This window comes from Euwallacea fornicatus, chromosome 35 (assembly GCF_040115645.1).
Source record: "Euwallacea fornicatus isolate EFF26 chromosome 35, ASM4011564v1, whole genome shotgun sequence".
In the NCBI taxonomy this organism is placed as follows: domain Eukaryota; kingdom Metazoa; phylum Arthropoda; class Insecta; order Coleoptera; family Curculionidae; genus Euwallacea; species Euwallacea fornicatus.
The window spans coordinates 1,592,115-1,607,633 of NC_089575.1; the positions used below are offsets into that span (position 1 = coordinate 1,592,115).

The 15,519-nt window shown below is 37.0% G+C and overlaps 5 protein-coding genes across 6 annotated transcripts; 2 read left to right on the forward strand and 3 right to left on the reverse strand.

Moving 5' to 3' along the window:
- Positions 1-139: 139 nt before the first annotated feature.
- LOC136348763 (E3 ubiquitin-protein ligase TRIM45-like) lies at positions 140-4,475 on the reverse strand. Of its 2 annotated transcripts, none has more exons than XM_066299896.1 (9): positions 4,353-4,475; positions 3,862-4,240; positions 3,588-3,805; positions 3,128-3,342; positions 2,870-3,073; positions 2,628-2,819; positions 2,165-2,573; positions 566-813; positions 140-507 (listed from the first exon to the last, which is right to left on the reverse strand). In XM_066299896.1, exons 2-9 carry the CDS (start codon positions 4,020-4,022, stop codon positions 250-252), a joined length of 1,905 nt encoding a protein of 634 aa, XP_066155993.1. In that variant the 5' UTR covers positions 4,023-4,240; positions 4,353-4,475; the 3' UTR covers positions 140-249. The 2 variants fall into 2 exon arrangements, with proteins under 2 accessions (XP_066155993.1, XP_066155994.1); XM_066299897.1 differs by having other exon boundaries at positions 3,862-4,256; positions 4,353-4,465.
- Positions 4,476-4,564: 89 nt separating this feature from the next.
- CstF50 (cleavage stimulation factor subunit 1 Cst50) lies at positions 4,565-6,508 on the reverse strand. The gene is made up of 6 exons (XM_066299905.1): positions 6,144-6,508; positions 5,862-6,049; positions 5,558-5,804; positions 5,357-5,501; positions 5,066-5,304; positions 4,565-5,016 (listed from the first exon to the last, which is right to left on the reverse strand). The coding sequence occupies exons 1-6, from the start codon at positions 6,245-6,247 to the stop codon at positions 4,605-4,607; spliced, it is 1,335 nt and encodes a 444-aa protein (XP_066156002.1). The 5' UTR covers positions 6,248-6,508; the 3' UTR covers positions 4,565-4,604.
- Positions 6,509-6,706: 198 nt separating this feature from the next.
- TM9SF4 (transmembrane 9 superfamily protein member 4) lies at positions 6,707-9,957 on the forward strand. Its single transcript, XM_066299898.1, has 9 exons — positions 6,707-6,903; positions 6,958-7,346; positions 7,402-7,557; positions 7,609-7,886; positions 7,934-8,137; positions 8,665-8,886; positions 8,940-9,135; positions 9,188-9,371; positions 9,427-9,957. The coding sequence occupies exons 1-9, from the start codon at positions 6,886-6,888 to the stop codon at positions 9,664-9,666; spliced, it is 1,887 nt and encodes a 628-aa protein (XP_066155995.1). The 5' UTR covers positions 6,707-6,885; the 3' UTR covers positions 9,667-9,957.
- An 852-nt stretch (positions 9,958-10,809) lies between these two features.
- PIG-S (phosphatidylinositol glycan anchor biosynthesis class S) lies at positions 10,810-12,477 on the forward strand. Its single transcript, XM_066299907.1, has 3 exons — positions 10,810-11,200; positions 11,257-12,244; positions 12,295-12,477. The coding sequence occupies exons 1-3, from the start codon at positions 11,137-11,139 to the stop codon at positions 12,401-12,403; spliced, it is 1,161 nt and encodes a 386-aa protein (XP_066156004.1). The 5' UTR covers positions 10,810-11,136; the 3' UTR covers positions 12,404-12,477.
- Position 12,478: 1 nt separating this feature from the next.
- On the reverse strand, positions 12,479-15,309 carry Hsp83 (Heat shock protein 83). The gene is made up of 2 exons (XM_066299895.1): positions 15,154-15,309; positions 12,479-14,814 (listed from the first exon to the last, which is right to left on the reverse strand). The coding sequence occupies exon 2, from the start codon at positions 14,812-14,814 to the stop codon at positions 12,682-12,684; it is 2,133 nt and encodes a 710-aa protein (XP_066155992.1). The 5' UTR covers positions 15,154-15,309; the 3' UTR covers positions 12,479-12,681.
- Positions 15,310-15,519: the final 210 nt, after the last annotated feature.

The window sequence follows — 15,519 nt, forward strand, 5'->3', positions numbered from 1 at the left end:
CCCTACTCTTCTCATCACTGCCTAACACATTAAATTAGACATAGACCGGAATATTTAGGTGTGTCCTCGCTTTTTGCAGACTACTCAACGTCTGATTAGCCAATTATCGCCGCCCTTCATGCAATATGGGACTAGATGTAAATTCGCAATATATTTTACGCCTCCGTTAATTAACACATTGATTTATTTTTCCCTCCAATAATCTATCAAACAAGTATTATTTAAATATACAATTGAAACTCAAAAATCTCAAAGTGTGAACTGATAATGCGAATTGGAACGTGAGCGTCCGCATTCGGAATGTTCCAAAATGTTGCCGCAGCAGGACCAATGACGTTTTCCCGGATGCCCTTCATGTCCATGTCCACAGCCCTTATACCCACCGGGCATTCGTCCTTCACAGCCGCAAGTGGCCTCTTTGCTGCCTCCACTGGAACAAAAACTGCAACAATGGAAGGCGCCCTTATGAGGCCTGCAGCTTCGCACTATTATAGGAAATGGACTGCCCTATAACAGAGGATTCTCATAACAATTATGAACTAAGCTATTATGATATTCTTCTTGCCTGAATATGTTCTCCATTGACCTTAACAATAAATGCAAGTTTTCCAGGAACATCTGGCACAAAAGATATAGCATAAGTCCCATCTCTTTGATCAGAGACATTTGAGACAAGAGACCTTGAAACCCCTGCAACTCTAAGCTGAATTTCAGCAGTAACATTCTCACCCCCCCTTTCCAATGGGTGGTCTTTAGTGTCTCGGGTTTCAAGGGTTGCAGTTACCTTTTTGCCTGCTCTTAGGTTTTGTAAATCTAAAAAAATACTTTAAAGTTATATAGATTTATTCATTTAATCATACATAATAATGCAATTAAAATTTGATTCCTTCATAGTGCAGCATTCTCAACTTTCTATGGGGACCAGAGGTAAACCCCCCCAACAATCCATTCTTTCGAATAACTCTGTGACAAGGGAAGAGATAAGCAATAGGGTTCTTTCCAACTGCATTGCCAACGGCTCTTACAGATTGTGGATGCCCAATTGCTTTTGCTATATAGTCATAACTTACAGTTTGACTAAAAGGACCATTTTAGATTAATTTTATTGGAATAACAGCGAATTTTACCCTATTTTTATTTGCAACAGGGCCTTCCAGACTGAGATTTCAAAATCTGTGCCTGCCAATGCAACAGTGAGGTTTGCCAGGGGTTCACAGTCTCTTTTGTAAGTTAGTTCACAATTTTTGAATTTGTTTTTAACCAGTTGGAGACATTGAGTTAAATCTTGGTCGAAAAATTTCAAAAAACATAAGTCCTGTTTGAAGAAAACTGCAATGTAGTTGCCAAAGGGGCTCTCCTTAGAAGTGTAACTTAAGTATAACTTTTCGGGGTGGTTTTTTAAATTCAAAATACGAATTGACGTGATTTCTTGATTTAATAATTCCATTTTTTCATTATATTAGTAGGTAAGTAATAATTTGAAAAATATAAACAAAAACATAACCTCAAATTTAAAATGGACGATACGTTGGCGGAAAGAGTGTCGATATAATATATATCTATTCCCATTTACAACGCGGTATTAAAATAGAATGAAAATAGATTACCCAGCATTTGATTTATTTACCGATAGTTTAACCTGCAGTATACTCCATGTAAACTATGTAGATTACGTAGAATTTTACTATTTTAATGAAAAAGAAAATTAGAATCAATGGTTTCGACGAACCGCATATTAATAAAGAATAATTACGATCAATGATGAAGTTTTTCACAAATTATAACACGACATATCCCCTATGTGCAAGTAATTTCTCTATTGTGTTATTTTTTTAAATTTTAAATGTTAAAACCCCCATAGATGCTTGTAAAATCATATACATTTATACACACCCTTGGTGTAAATTGTAAATATTGAGAAAAATCTTCTAAAGGCATCTCGGGATAGCAAAATGTTCTTTTTAGACACAAACTAAAGATCATTTTTAATCTACTTTTCTTAACCACAGAGGCTTTCAAAAAGGACCTATTTCGTAGGTTGAAAACATATTTGAAATCTCTTATGTAAAATCAGGAAATTCGTGAAAAATAATTTTAAAAACCATTAGAAATGTATTTGAGTTGAGCTCAATTTTGCAAAAAATATCTTTATGCTAATTCTCACCTTTCGAATCGATCCTGCAATGCTCAGCAGACACGCTCTGCGTTGTTAGAACTCCATAAATACTAAACCCACTCTTGGAGTCTTTTACAACCTCTTCAGATAAAAACTGAATACTATCCGAATACTTCATTAAAGGTGTTGGTTCCAAGTTATCGCAGGCCTCGATTTTATTGATCATCGGTTTGATGAAACTCAAGATTTCAACGTCTGAGCCTTCGTTGAGCAAATCGTCCAGAAAATAAGAAATGTCTCTGGCGTCTCGTATTTTTTTTTGCAGACGCAATTTTTCTTGAGTGATTTGCAGGATTTTTTCCTCTCGTATTTGCCTGATTTGTTCCAGAAGATGGATCTTGTGCTCCTCTATAGATTTCATGTAGTCTTCGATGAATTTTTCTATTTCTAATTGGATCTGCCGAAAGAAAACTGCGTGCTATTCAGCATTAGCGCGTTAGTTAATACGAACTTTACTGCAATCTACATCAATTTTCTTAGATGTAGCGCTCAGAACGCTGGTATCAGTAGCTGTTTTCTCTATTAAAGCTTTAGCTTTATTTGCAGCCATTTGCAGGCTGACGATATGGGTTTTCGCTACTTTATGAACGGGCTCGCACATGTGGTTTCTATGAGAAAGAGAAGCACATTCCCCACATAACACCTATAAATCATTAAATTTACCATTAGGAGAACAAGAAAAAAAATCCCCACCTGGTAACATGTGGAACAAAATAATCTTAACTCTGCTTCAGGATGTTGTATGCACATCACTTGTTTGCGGATCTTAGTAATGCCCTTTTCCCTAGCATTATCTAAACCTAATACCTCGTGAGAGGCCGAAGTCTTCTGTCTGAGATGTATTTGTTCGCATTCAGGACAAAAGCTTATAGCGCAATCCATGCATCTGGAAGTCGCCTAATGATCAAGAAAGACAGCATTGATTTAATAATATATTTTTTTATAACTTACGGTTACTTCATTAGAGCACAAATCGCAAAGTAAATGCGTGGAATCGGAATTTAAGGTGGCCAGTACCATTTGGTGTTGAAGTGAGTAATTGGGGGGCAGGAATCGTACTCCATTATGAGGGATCTCTGCGCGAGATCCGCAAGAGGGACAATTAATATAGCGTTTAGACCCGTCATCTATTGAGCTATTAAGGTTCCTGGAGTGTGATTTTCTTCCTATATGAATAGCAATACGTTATGTAAAGGAGGATATTAAAGTGTTCTATAAATATCTCATATACACCCCTACAAAACTCTGTATAATATGCAGGCTATAAATAACACAAAATGCTTGAAGCTATTGAAAATCCCATAGGAATTCACTGCGGAAGGGCTTCTTGAGCCGTAATTAATTTCAAAGTTAATAGGATGGTTTTAGTCTGGCTTCCGGGATTTTTTTTATATTCAAACAAATCTATTACCATGCGGCTTCTCTGCTGAATTGAACTGCTTTTTCTGATGTTCCAAATTTTCCAGACATTTGAGACAAAACGTGTGCAAACAGGGCAAAACTCGAGGCTCGACGAATTGATTTTTGCACATGGGACACCTAAATTTAGTGCCATCTTGGAACGAGGGACCGATCACGCTTTTGGCACGGGAGCTTATGATTGACCTTTTGGTATCGAGGGGGCTTGATCTAAGCATTAAAATTACTTCGAAACGCTAAATCGGATAATAATCAAGTGAACTTACTTGGATCTTTGGTGGTTATTAGTTTTGGTTGGTGATGCTCTAGCAGATTTTTTATTAGGAGAATTCACGCTTTGACGCCTTCTGGTGAAGCTTCCAAAGATGTAGGAAATTCTCTCTATGTCCATTCTAGGATTGGGAAAGGGAGTGGTGTCGTTTCTCATTTATTGTTAAAATTGAATTGAGTAATGGTCTCCTGTTTCTTTTGTACGTGTTGAATAACACACCAAAATAGCTACACATTAAATGTTTTGTTTCATCATTTACGACAATACATCTTTTGTGGAATTTCGAATAGTAATTAGACAATGTCAGGCATAGGAAAATACTTAAATCCTGGACAAGAAGATTGAATTTAGCCTTCAAAGAGGGTTCCAGATTTCTGCAATTCAAAGGTGCTAAACGTAAAGTAAATAAAAGAAAAAGTAATACAAGGTCTTCTAAATTTACCCGATCAATGACTAATATACATTGAAAAGTCTAACTGGACTTACCTGGTTTACTACTATTAATAGAACACAGATTTCAAACACGCTGCCAATATCCGAGAGGTGCTAATATGAATCACACGGAAAGTTCGCTTTCAGACGTTTCTCGTCACGACGCCCTTAACGAATGCGGCGCTATCGTATTTATTTCTGCTCTCACACGTTACAAACGTGTTAAATTTAACGCACATGCCCGTCTCTATTTCAAATTAAAACACTTTCCTATCTAAAGCATGTTTTATTTGCAATACATAAAGATTACAACGTAGGAGTTCTTCTATACCAAAACCGCGCTCGGAAATCATCAGAACACGTTAAAAATGCGGCTTGAGTAGGCGAATGCGCAATCAGTCTTACGGCCCCATTGTGCCCTAAAGACATCAGTTGTTTTCTTGACGCGTTTCTCGAGTTCCACGCGCATAACGAAGTAGTGGCCTCATCAGGGAATAAAACGTAGTCCTCGCTATGATTGAACACGGCTTGAGCTTCGTACTCTTGTTTTCCTGTCGTGCCCGCTCCCGTATAGGCAATCAAACATCTGCTGGTGGACAATTCCCACAGCTTACAAATTGAATTTTTGCCAGCCGATAAGAGATATTTGCCGTTACGTGAAAACATCACTGAACATATATCGAAACCGTCATGAGCTTTGGCAAAAGTGTTGATACATCTGAAGGATAAAGGATATATTAAGGGAATAACTCCAGAAGAGATCAAACCTGTTAGAAACTCCGTCCCATAACTTTATTGCTCCATCCTTGCTGCAGCTAGCAAAAATTTTAGCATCTAATGACCATTTTAAACTAGTGACCATTTGAGTGTGCTGCTGGTTTGAGAAGGGACATACAAAACACTGAAGAGTGTTTACATCATAGAGACGGATTATTGGATGATGGGTAGCTACTAATAGATGATCTCCACTTGGATGAAAGGAGAAACACTTTACTGGCTCACATTCCTAAATAAACTTTCTCATTTTTAAGCTCAAATAACAAAAACAATAAACTAACAGAGATAGTTTTGAACGCCTTCTTCACACTTGGTTTGGATATATCAAACAGTTTAATGCTATGGTCTTTAGACCCAGAACATAGTATCGGTTCTTTTGGATGGAATTCTAGACACGTCACTTCTTCCATGTGATCATAAAGAGTCCTAAGAATATTATAAAACTCAGAAAAATTGTGGATAATCAAAATTATTAAACACACCTTATAACTGGATGACCCTGTTGTTCAACAGCTCTGGAAGGATCCAGTTCATCTGGTGCAGATTTAGCCAACATTCTGTCTACATCCAAAATCTTAATACTCGCATCTACACTGCCAGTAGCAATTAGTTGACCATCATTGGAAAAACACCCAGCTCGACAATTGCCTTTATGTGAGGTTACATATGCTGTCTCATAAAGAGCAGGTTCAGGGGCAATTGTACTTGAGTCAGTTTCAAATTCCAGGTCTATGAATCAAGGAAGACAAGTGGGCTCAAGTATATTTTCTCTCAATGTAAACCTACCTAATCCTGGCCCTATTTGATTATTTCCAATAGCAATATTTTTGGGCCTGTCTTTTCTCTCAGGTTCATGTTCTAAACCTGCTAATACAATTTTAAAAAGCCGATCGCTTGGAGAACAGGCCGGTTCTGCTAAGACAGTTTGCGCAAGACTTTGACCCAGTTGCTGGTGACCATCATAAAATAGTTGACTAAAATAGAGGACATTTACAACTTCAAAAGCATTCCAATGGCAATTGAGAAATGAAGACCTATACATTTTAGACATGTTTCTCAATAGTTTACCTTATAATGAGACGATACATAAATTCACGGCTCTTGATGATGTTCCTGGTATCAGGATCTTCCTCATTATGTGAGGCATTGTTGAATGAATTGGAATTTGTCATTTCCGTGTTTTCAACGGACTATGTTAATTGAACCACAAAAAACTCTTAAAGCAATATTTGTAGTCTTTGTAAATTGATGGGTTAATAATTGGTGGACCTCCAGGTATAGGCGTAAAAGAAAAACGTTTTTAAATAGAATTGAATGTAATTCAGTTTCAGATAGTGAAAGTACACAAATTCGCACAATTTTAATTAAAAATCAGGACAACAAGTAAACATTTTTAAGTTGTTTGCTTTTTATTAATAAGGTTATAGTATTCTAATTAATAGTTAGGTGATTTCACATTTCACAATTTTTTGATTCGTTTACCAAAAACTTCTCTTAAATACGAACCCTTAGAACTTATTTTATCTCCCTCGAACGTCATAGTAAACAAGGATAATAATATATTTCAGATCAATTGGAACAACTGAAACAAAATTAAAATCGCCTTTTCAACTAATTAATGTCAGTATGACAGTAACAATAGATGACACTCCCCTAACCAATTTTTTTAATGGTAAGTCAACAAAAATTAATTTTCCAAAATTTTAGAGATTCAGAATTAAAAGAATGATAAAATTCTTGTTACTCTTTTAAATGCACACAACAACCCCCTTATAAAGCATAATTTAGTGTTCTTAGCATAACTACTACAATGACGTTCAATTTTGAAGTAAGTACACATACAAAATTACTATAAACTTCCAACATGACAACAATTATTCAGCCTTACAGACTAGCACTACTCCTCTTGTGCATACAAGGCAGCATGCAATTTTATGTACCAGGAATGGCCCCCTCAGACTTTCGAATTGGGGAGCTTATGGAAGTCAAAGCTGTAAAAATGACCAGCATACACACGCAATTGCCCTATGAATATTATTCTCTGCCTTTCTGCCTGCCGAAAGGAGGAGCCAGCGCAATTCACTACAAATCTGAAAATCTAGGGGAAGTATTGAGGGGAGATCGCATTGTGAATACCCCATATGTGGTAAAAATGGCCCAATCAACCACATGCTCCTTAGTGTGCCACACTCCTGATAGTCCTATTAATTGGAGTGTAGGAGAGTCTCAAATGGTTGTGGATAGGATCCAGCATGAATATTTCGTCCACCTGTAACATTCTTTTATTGTGTTGTATGATGATTTTGCTTGAGCAAAGTACTTCCAGCCTGGTTGATAATCTTCCTGCAGCAACTTCTCGTAAGAGTTTGGATGAAGATGAAATTGAGTATGAGCATGGTTATCGCTTGGGTAATACTGTGGGAGACAGGAGTATTATAAATAATCACTTGAAGTTTAAGTTATATTACCATCAACCTCAACCGTGAGTCTTTATTGTGTGCTTAATTTCAAGAATTCTTAATGTCAATTTTAGTGAGGTGTACAGAGTGGTGGGCTTTAGCTTAAGAGCTCGATCAGTAGCAATGGATCAGGTGAAATTTGAAGGCTCCACATGCAGCTTCCCCAAAGATGCCAAACCCCAAATAGTTGATCCCACAACAGGGACAAAATTGTTTTTTACTTATGAAGTAGAGTGGGAAGAATCAAGTGTTAGTTGGGCCTCTAGATGGGACACATATTTAGCAATGACTGATGCTGATATTCATTGGTTTTCCATTGTAAACTCAATTGTTGTTGTCTTCTTCTTGTCAGGTAAGTTTAGTAATGATCTCAAGAATTTTTCTAAAAATTTCTTTTAGGGATTTTGACTATGATTATGATTAGGACGCTTAGAAAAGATATTGCTCAGTATAATGCTGATGAGTTTTTTGATGACACTATTGAGGAAACAGGTTGGAATTTAGTTCATGGTGATGTTTTCCGGCCTCCGAGAAATGCCCATTTATTTGCTGCTTTTGTGGGGTCAGGCATTCAAATATTTCTTATGGCACTACCTACATTGTGTAAGTTTAATGAAACAATTAAATGTTAGTTTTATTTGATTCTTTAATCATTATTTTAATTCTTTGATGAATAGCATTTCTTTTTTAAGACCGTCTTAATACATGATGTGAGAGCTTATTTCAAAGAAACTCCAAACTCAAGTCAAGTTTTGATAAATGCATAATTTGTGAGGCTTCCAGATTTTTAAAATTTTGCTGATTCCAAAATGTTTTTTTCATTATTTTAGTTTTGTTAATATTTACAAATTTTATTGTTCAAAAGATTTTAAATTTTCAAAAAGTATACACCTGTTTAATGGTCAGCAATTTTGTTGTGAGTTTTGAGGTGGAAATATAAAATGTACACATGTATGGCTAAATACCTTATGGTGGCCCCTGTCTGAGATCCTACTTTGCTAATGGTTCCTTTATATTTTCTGAATTCATAAACATAGCTTAAAATATAATTTTTAGCTCCAAACATTACATCAATTTCTACTAATTTCAGTTCATTTGTAATAAAGTGTTAAGGTAAAGTAAATTTTTAGTTTTTGCCATGTTGGGAATTTTATCTCCTGCATCCAGGGGAGCTCTAACAAATGCTGCGATCATCTTCTACCTTATTAATGGCGCAGTAGCGGGATACTTGTCTGCCAGACTATACAAAACCATGAAAGGACGAGAGTGGAGAAGAGCCGCCTTTTCAACCGCAGTTTTATATCCTGGAGTTTTGGCTGCAACCTTTTTTGTCCTCAATTTCTTTATCTGGGGTAAAGGTGCAATAGATTACAGCTTATATCAATAGATTGGTTGTTTTGGACAGGTAAAGCAAGCAGCGGAGCTGTGCCATTTTCAACGATGATCTCGCTCTTATTGATGTGGGTGTTCATCTCTTTGCCTCTAGTGTACCTGGGATATTACTTCGGATATAGGAAGCAGCCCTATCCTCACCCGGTTCGCACCAACCAGATTCCAAGACAGGTGCCGGAGCAACATTGGTACATGAACCCTATATTATGGTACGTGCCATTGATACTTTGCTAAATTAAATTAATAATTTTTTTATTCTAGTACCATGATCGCGGGTATTTTACCATTTGGAGCGGTTTTCATCGAACTGTTCTTCATCTTTACGGCCATTTGGCAAAACCAATTTTATTACCTTTTTGGATTCTTATTCCTGGTATTCATAATTCTCGTAATATCCTGCTCGCAGATCGCCATAGTGATGGTTTACTTTCAACTATGTGGAGAAGTAAGAGTAAAAATAAAACACATATAAATAACTTTTTTTAAATATGTAATTTTAGGACTACCATTGGTGGTGGAGAAGCTTCATGGTCTCGGGAGGCTCCGCTTTCTACGTTCTTGCTTACTCCTTCTATTATTTCATGACCAAGTTGGAAATAACGGAATTCATCCCCACACTGCTCTACATCGGCTACACCGGGCTCATGGTGTTTACATTCTGGCTATTAACAGGCACCATTGGGTTCTATGCCGCCTATTTATTCGTTAAGAAGATTTATTCTGCCGTCAAAATTGATTAAATCGTGACGAAGTTAGTGGGAATTGTGATTGAAAAAGCCAAATAAACATCACAGATGAGTTTAAAAATAACCAAATATTTGGATTTATAGCAGCCCGTTCACGGACTGTAAGAACTTATGTGATGTGAGATTGGATAATGTACTAATTGGACTAGAGTGCAACAAAAGTTTTGAGTTTTTAGGATAAGAACTAAAGTTGTACATAATGTTAGCGTATGATTTTGTCAATATTGATATTTATGTATTAGTTTTAATTTTAAAAGTAAATTAATTAAACGTAACGCTTCTTAATTTTGTTGTTATTAAATTTTAATAAAAAAACCAAATGCCAACTTTTTTAACTTTTTGTAACATTAAATTAGACTTATACTTCGCGCACGAGTAGCTTGAGTTGCTGGTAATATTTCGCGAGCGCATACAAGCAACTGAATAGTTCACTAATCAGCTTGCTATAGATTTTGTTGAGATAGCATGTGTTTACACTTTTTAAGTGGTCATTTCACCAGTTTGAGGGAGTACCCGATAAAATTCTTCAGTCATTTCCGAATGAGCATCAACAATTTTCATCATTTATTCAATGTCAAACCAAAATACCAATATGCGTCTAGCTTGACTTCTACAGAAAAGCTTAAAAAAATCTATGAAGTATATAGCCGTAGCATCGGGGTGCTTTGCCGCATCTCGAGCACCTTCATATCTCCCATAGTTTCCGAGATGCTGAGGATACGCCTCGTGTTTGTATCACCCTATACGGGACCTCTTGAACTTCATGTAACAAGAACGCTCTCAAACCCTTGTAGGGCCATAAGAACGGTTTAAATGTTTCAATTATCTTAGCTTTTAAAGATATATCAAAATACTAAGTTTGACATCAATGAAATTTTTGACAGCTCTTTGACAAGTATTGATTTGGTATGTTGATTTTATTTTAAGAACTAAGACATAAATGAAAAGGACGTTTGGGCATAACTCAAATATTCCTCTATGTGAAATATGAAAATTAAAAAAAAAATTGATTCCTAATGCATTTTTTTGAGCCACCTCGTATGCTGGAAATTATATTCAGCCCACGCGTCGCATGCATCCTATAAGTTTTATATTTAAACCGTTCTATCTTTACGAGGTTCCGAGATAATTGCTGTCACTAAATCTGAGACGCTCAGCACATCAACATTTAACACTTCAGTCGTTGGTTTTCTTACTTTTTTGTGGAAATTTCAGAAGGGGAAAGATTAAACGTTTTCAGTTGCACCCGGCACTTGGTGCAAGTTAAATATGCACCAAGCGCTAGGATTCTGTTCATGACCTCGCTCCACTTCTAAGCGCAACGAATTCCTATTATAACCTCGCTTTTTTTGTTTACAATTTCGCCTTTCCGAAGATTTCCTATTTTAGTAATATCTCATCGATTTAATTAAATTTATAAGTTTTGGTAAGACAATTAAAACTACCTGTATATCAAAGAGTATAATGAGCATTATGACGAAGTCCAAAACGCCTGCCAAAGAAAGCGACAAAGCTGAAACTCTCTCTGGTAATCAATCTCTTTAAATTTACTGCCTGCGTTCTTACTGAGTTCTGCTTTTTCAGACACCCCCGAGCAGAAGTTTAGAACTCTAAGCGTAATCTCCTACTTTATAGTGCTCGTAATCCTAGGAATACCTATTTGGTGGTACACTACCAGAGTATACCGGGCAGCATTACCTCTAGATGATATTTACAGTCTTCAAATTAAACCTAAAACCTCCAAAGATTTCGGTCTCCCATTGAGCCTCGATTACGACGTTCTCATCAGTTTCGTCCACCCCAGTCCTGAAACGTTAAATATCAAAGTTGATGCCTTAGAGATTGATGAATACTTACAATCCTTCCTTGAAAAACTATCTCTAGTTTCAAGCTTCACTGTTAAATCTCAGTGGTTGTATTTAACTGAACTTGGGGCAATCCCTAGGAAAGTTTTAGACCATTATGCTTTATTAGAAAATCAATTACCTCATGTAATAACTCCTTTAGAAACTAAATTGTGGACCCACATGTCACCAAGACCCAGTATCAATTTAGTAACATATTTTCCCCATTGCACTTCTCCATTGTATATTTACAATTCAAACAATAAAATGTCCTCCACCAACGCTTTCGTCAGTCCCAGATGGGGTGGCATTTACATCATGAACCCTGACAAAAGTTCCTGTGAATTGGGTCAATTCTGGGCAGACTCAAAACTTATTAGCTCAACTTTTCAGTCCTTGCTCCAAGAGCTATTTCACTTAAATAGCACGTCACAAGAAGCTTTAAATATTTTTCAATTAGAAAGAATAGAGGAAATGCTAGACTCTTCTAAAAGAACTTTAATATCCCTAGCACAGTTGTTGTCAGAAATAAGCAGTATAGTAATAAGCGACATGGTTGCGAATAAGATATCTGTTGCTTTGGAGAGTGTAAAGGTAGCGGAATCGTTTTTAGCCGAAGGGGATGAAAGGAACGCTTTACAGCATGCCAAACTGGCTTTCAGGAATTCGGAAGAAGCGTTTGTGCATCCGTCTCTGTTGGCCCTTTTATATTTTCCCGACGATCAGAAGCGAGTATTTTTCATTTAAGTATGATTTTATGCTTTTATGTTATTTCTAGATATGCCATCTATATTCCACTGTTTCTGCCTGTGATGATTCCAGTAGTCATGTCACTGATTCACCTCGCCAAGAAGAAAGGCAAAACTGAGAAGAGAAAAGCCGAATAGAAATCGTTAAATTCACAAAACCAAAAAGTATTGTTTAATAAAGAATAATAAAGTACTGAAAATAAAACCCAAAACTTTGTAGTACGATTTTATTACTGTAATTAACTGTACACAGCCTTAAATAACTTATTTCAATCAGGTGATTATTATTATAAGGGCTGAAGGCCAAACCTGCTTATGGTGAATTAAAAAACAAGTAATACTTCTCATACAAAAAATTAAAATTAAATGGCATAAAACGGGAATGCCTAAACATACAATGCAAATGCTTAGGATATTTAATCGACTTCTTCCATTCGAGAGGCATCTTCGGCATCTCCACCTTCGGCTGGAACGTCAGCTGTGGAAGCATCTTCTGTAGCCATAGCTTCGTCCTCATCGATACCCAATCCCAACTTAATCATTCTGTAGATTCTTGATGCATGAACTTGAGGCTCCTCAAGAGTGAAACCAGAGCTGAGGAGAGCAGTTTCGAAGAGCAGGATAATCAGATCTTTCACAGCTTTGTCATTTTTATCAGCATCAGCTTTTTGGCGAAGGTTTTCAATAACTGGATGTTCTGGGTTAATTTCTAAATGTTTCTTAGCTGACATATAGCCCATGGTGGATGTATCACGGAGGGCTTGTGCTTTCATTATTCTCTCCATATTGGCAGTCCAGCCATATTGAGATGTCACAATACAGCATGGAGATTCTACCAAACGATTTGAAACCACCACTTTCTCTACTTTATTGTCCAAAATGCTTTTCATGACTTTGCAAAGCCCCTCAAATTTGGCTTTGTCTTCTTCATGCTTCTTCTTCTCCTCATCACTCTCTGGAAGCTCAAGCCCCTCTTTGGTTACTGACACCAGCTGCTTGCCGTCATATTCCTTCAGTTGCTGGACTACATATTCGTCAATAGGTTCAGTCATGTAGACAACTTCAAATCCACGCTTCTTGACACGCTCAACAAAGGCAGAGTTGGCTACTTGGTCTTTGCTCTCTCCAGTGATATAGTAAATGCTCTTCTGGCTCTCTTTCATCCTGCTTACATAGTCTTTGAATGAGCACACCTCATCTCCACTGGCCGAAGTATGATAGCGGAGTAAGTCTGCCAATTTGGTTCTATTCTGAGTGTCTTCATGAATGCCCAATTTTAAATTCTTTGAGAATTGCTCATAGAACTTCTTGAAGCCATCCTTGTCTTCGGCTAACTCCTCAAACAATTCTAAGCATTTCTTGACCAAGTTTTTACGGATTACTTTCAGGATTTTGTTCTGCTGCAACATCTCACGAGAAATGTTTAATGGCAAATCTTCAGAATCAACTACTCCCTTCATGAAGTTCAGATATTCAGGAATCAGTTCTTCGCAATTGTCCATGATGAATACCCGTCTGACGTAAAGTTTAATGTTGTTCTTGCGCTTTTTGTTTTCAAATAAATCGAATGGAACACGACGCGGAACAAACAGAAGAGCCCTAAATTCTAGCTGACCTTCAACGCTAAAGTGCTTTACTGCCAAATGGTCTTCCCAGTCATTTGTTAGCGATTTGTAAAACTCTCCATACTCCTCCTGGCTGATATCATCAGGGTTCCTAGTCCAGATAGGTTTGGTTTTGTTCAATTCCTCATCTTCAGTATATTTTTCCTTGATAGTTTTCTTTTTCTTCTTCTCATCTTTCTTCTCCTCATCTTCATCTACATCTTCAATCTTTGGCTTGTCTTTATCCTCCTCTTCTCCTTCTTTCTTTTCTTCTTCAGCTTCGTCTTCACTCAACTCCTTCTCCCGCTCCTTTTCAACCATCAGCTTGATTGGGTAGCCAATGAACTGAGAGTGTTTTTTGACGGTCTCCTTGATCTTGTTCTCTTCCAAAAACTCTGTTTGGTCCTCCTTGATATGCAGAATAATCTTAGTTCCACGTCCTAATGGTTCTCCATGATCAGTGCGAATAGTGAAGCTGCCACCAGCAGAGGACTCCCAGATGTATTGCTCATCATCATTGTTTTTAGAGACTACAGTCACTTTATCAGCAACCAAATAGGCAGAATAGAAACCCACTCCAAACTGACCAATCATGCTAATGTCAGCTCCGGCCTGCAGGGCTTCCATGAAAGCTTTAGTCCCAGACTTGGCAATGGTACCCAAGTTATTCACTAAATCGGCCTTTGTCATGCCAATTCCGGTATCAATCAGGGTGAGAGTGCCCTCACTTTTATTGGGAATGATTTTGATATATAGTTCCTTGCCAGAGTCAAGTTTGGAGGGGTTGGTTAGAGATTCATATCGAATTTTATCCAAGGCATCTGAAGAGTTTGAGATCAATTCACGAAGAAAGATTTCTTTATTTGAATAGAAGGTGTTGATGATCAGGCTCATCAACTGGGCAATTTCTGCTTGGAAAGCAAAAGTTTCCACTTCTTCTGGCATCTGTAATAAAGGAAAGAGTGAGGTAAGTAAACTGCCACACCCTGTAAGGAATATATTATGGGACTATTCTAGAAATTTCGGGATTTAATTCCTCTAGCTTTCAGTGCATTGAAAGTAAAAAAAATAACTGCCAAAGGGCCAAAATTAAAAATTTTTCTCTGTTCGGTAAGGGAGAAACTTTTTATGTTTAAAGAATATGGAAATGAAAAATTGTTCGTTACAAAAATGATCTCACATTTGTTGTGAAAAATGTAAATCACCACCGGTATTGAACAATTTAAATTTAATCACTCAACAACACTACAAAAACGTTAAAAAAAAACTGTAAAACACACTTACCTTGTTGATATATGGCCTTAACGCTCAAAATATCGAATACTTATAAAATTCACTTAAAAATCGTTGAAATAATTTACCGAAATGGCTTGAAAACGCGTTTTGAGATACCGACGTTTCCCTCAGCGATTCTAGTCAAATTATGACGGAGGGACCGTTTGTTTCTGCTTTTATAGACGGTCGGGAACGTGAAATTTCCGGAATAATATAGAAGCGTTTCCATGCAATTCCACGCTCGATATTAAAGAGAGAAAGCGCTAGAGTTCCGGAAAGTTCGGCGCTAAATTTAAATTCTTTTGTTAGGTTTATACGGTTTTTGACCTATTTTTAGATGCCTGTTCTAGAAGGGCAGTACAGGCTTCTTTGGCA

Excerpts from the sequence above, each read along its gene's own strand:
- TM9SF4 (XM_066299898.1), top strand. Across the intron at positions 7,558-7,608 it reads TATTACCATCAACCTCAACC|TGAGGTGTACAGAGTGGTGG; the intron begins GTGAGTCTTTAT and ends TGTCAATTTTAG. Across the intron at positions 7,887-7,933 it reads TGTTGTCTTCTTCTTGTCAG|GGATTTTGACTATGATTATG; the intron begins GTAAGTTTAGTA and ends AATTTCTTTTAG.
- Hsp83 (XM_066299895.1), bottom strand. The coding sequence starts at position 14,814 with ATGCCAGAAGAAGTGGAAACTTTTGCTTTCCAAGCAGAAATTGCCCAG.
- PIG-S (XM_066299907.1), top strand. The coding sequence starts at position 11,137 with ATGAGCATTATGACGAAGTCCAAAACGCCTGCCAAAGAAAGCGACAAA. Across the intron at positions 11,201-11,256 it reads CAAAGCTGAAACTCTCTCTG|ACACCCCCGAGCAGAAGTTT; the intron begins GTAATCAATCTC and ends CTGCTTTTTCAG. Across the intron at positions 12,245-12,294 it reads TATTTTCCCGACGATCAGAA|ATATGCCATCTATATTCCAC; the intron begins GCGAGTATTTTT and ends TGTTATTTCTAG.
- CstF50 (XM_066299905.1), bottom strand. The coding sequence starts at position 6,247 with ATGACAAATTCCAATTCATTCAACAATGCCTCACATAATGAGGAAGAT. Across the intron at positions 6,050-6,143 it reads ATGTATCGTCTCATTATAAG|TCAACTATTTTATGATGGTC; the intron begins GTAAACTATTGA and ends CCTCTATTTTAG. Across the intron at positions 5,805-5,861 it reads TCAAATAGGGCCAGGATTAG|ACCTGGAATTTGAAACTGAC; the intron begins GTAGGTTTACAT and ends CTTGATTCATAG.
- LOC136348763 (XM_066299896.1), bottom strand. The coding sequence starts at position 4,022 with ATGAGAAACGACACCACTCCCTTTCCCAATCCTAGAATGGACATAGAG. Across the intron at positions 814-2,164 it reads TTGCAGGATCGATTCGAAAG|ATTTACAAAACCTAAGAGCA; the intron begins GTGAGAATTAGC and ends GTATTTTTTTAG. Across the intron at positions 508-565 it reads TCAATGGAGAACATATTCAG|GGCAGTCCATTTCCTATAAT; the intron begins GCAAGAAGAATA and ends CCTCTGTTATAG.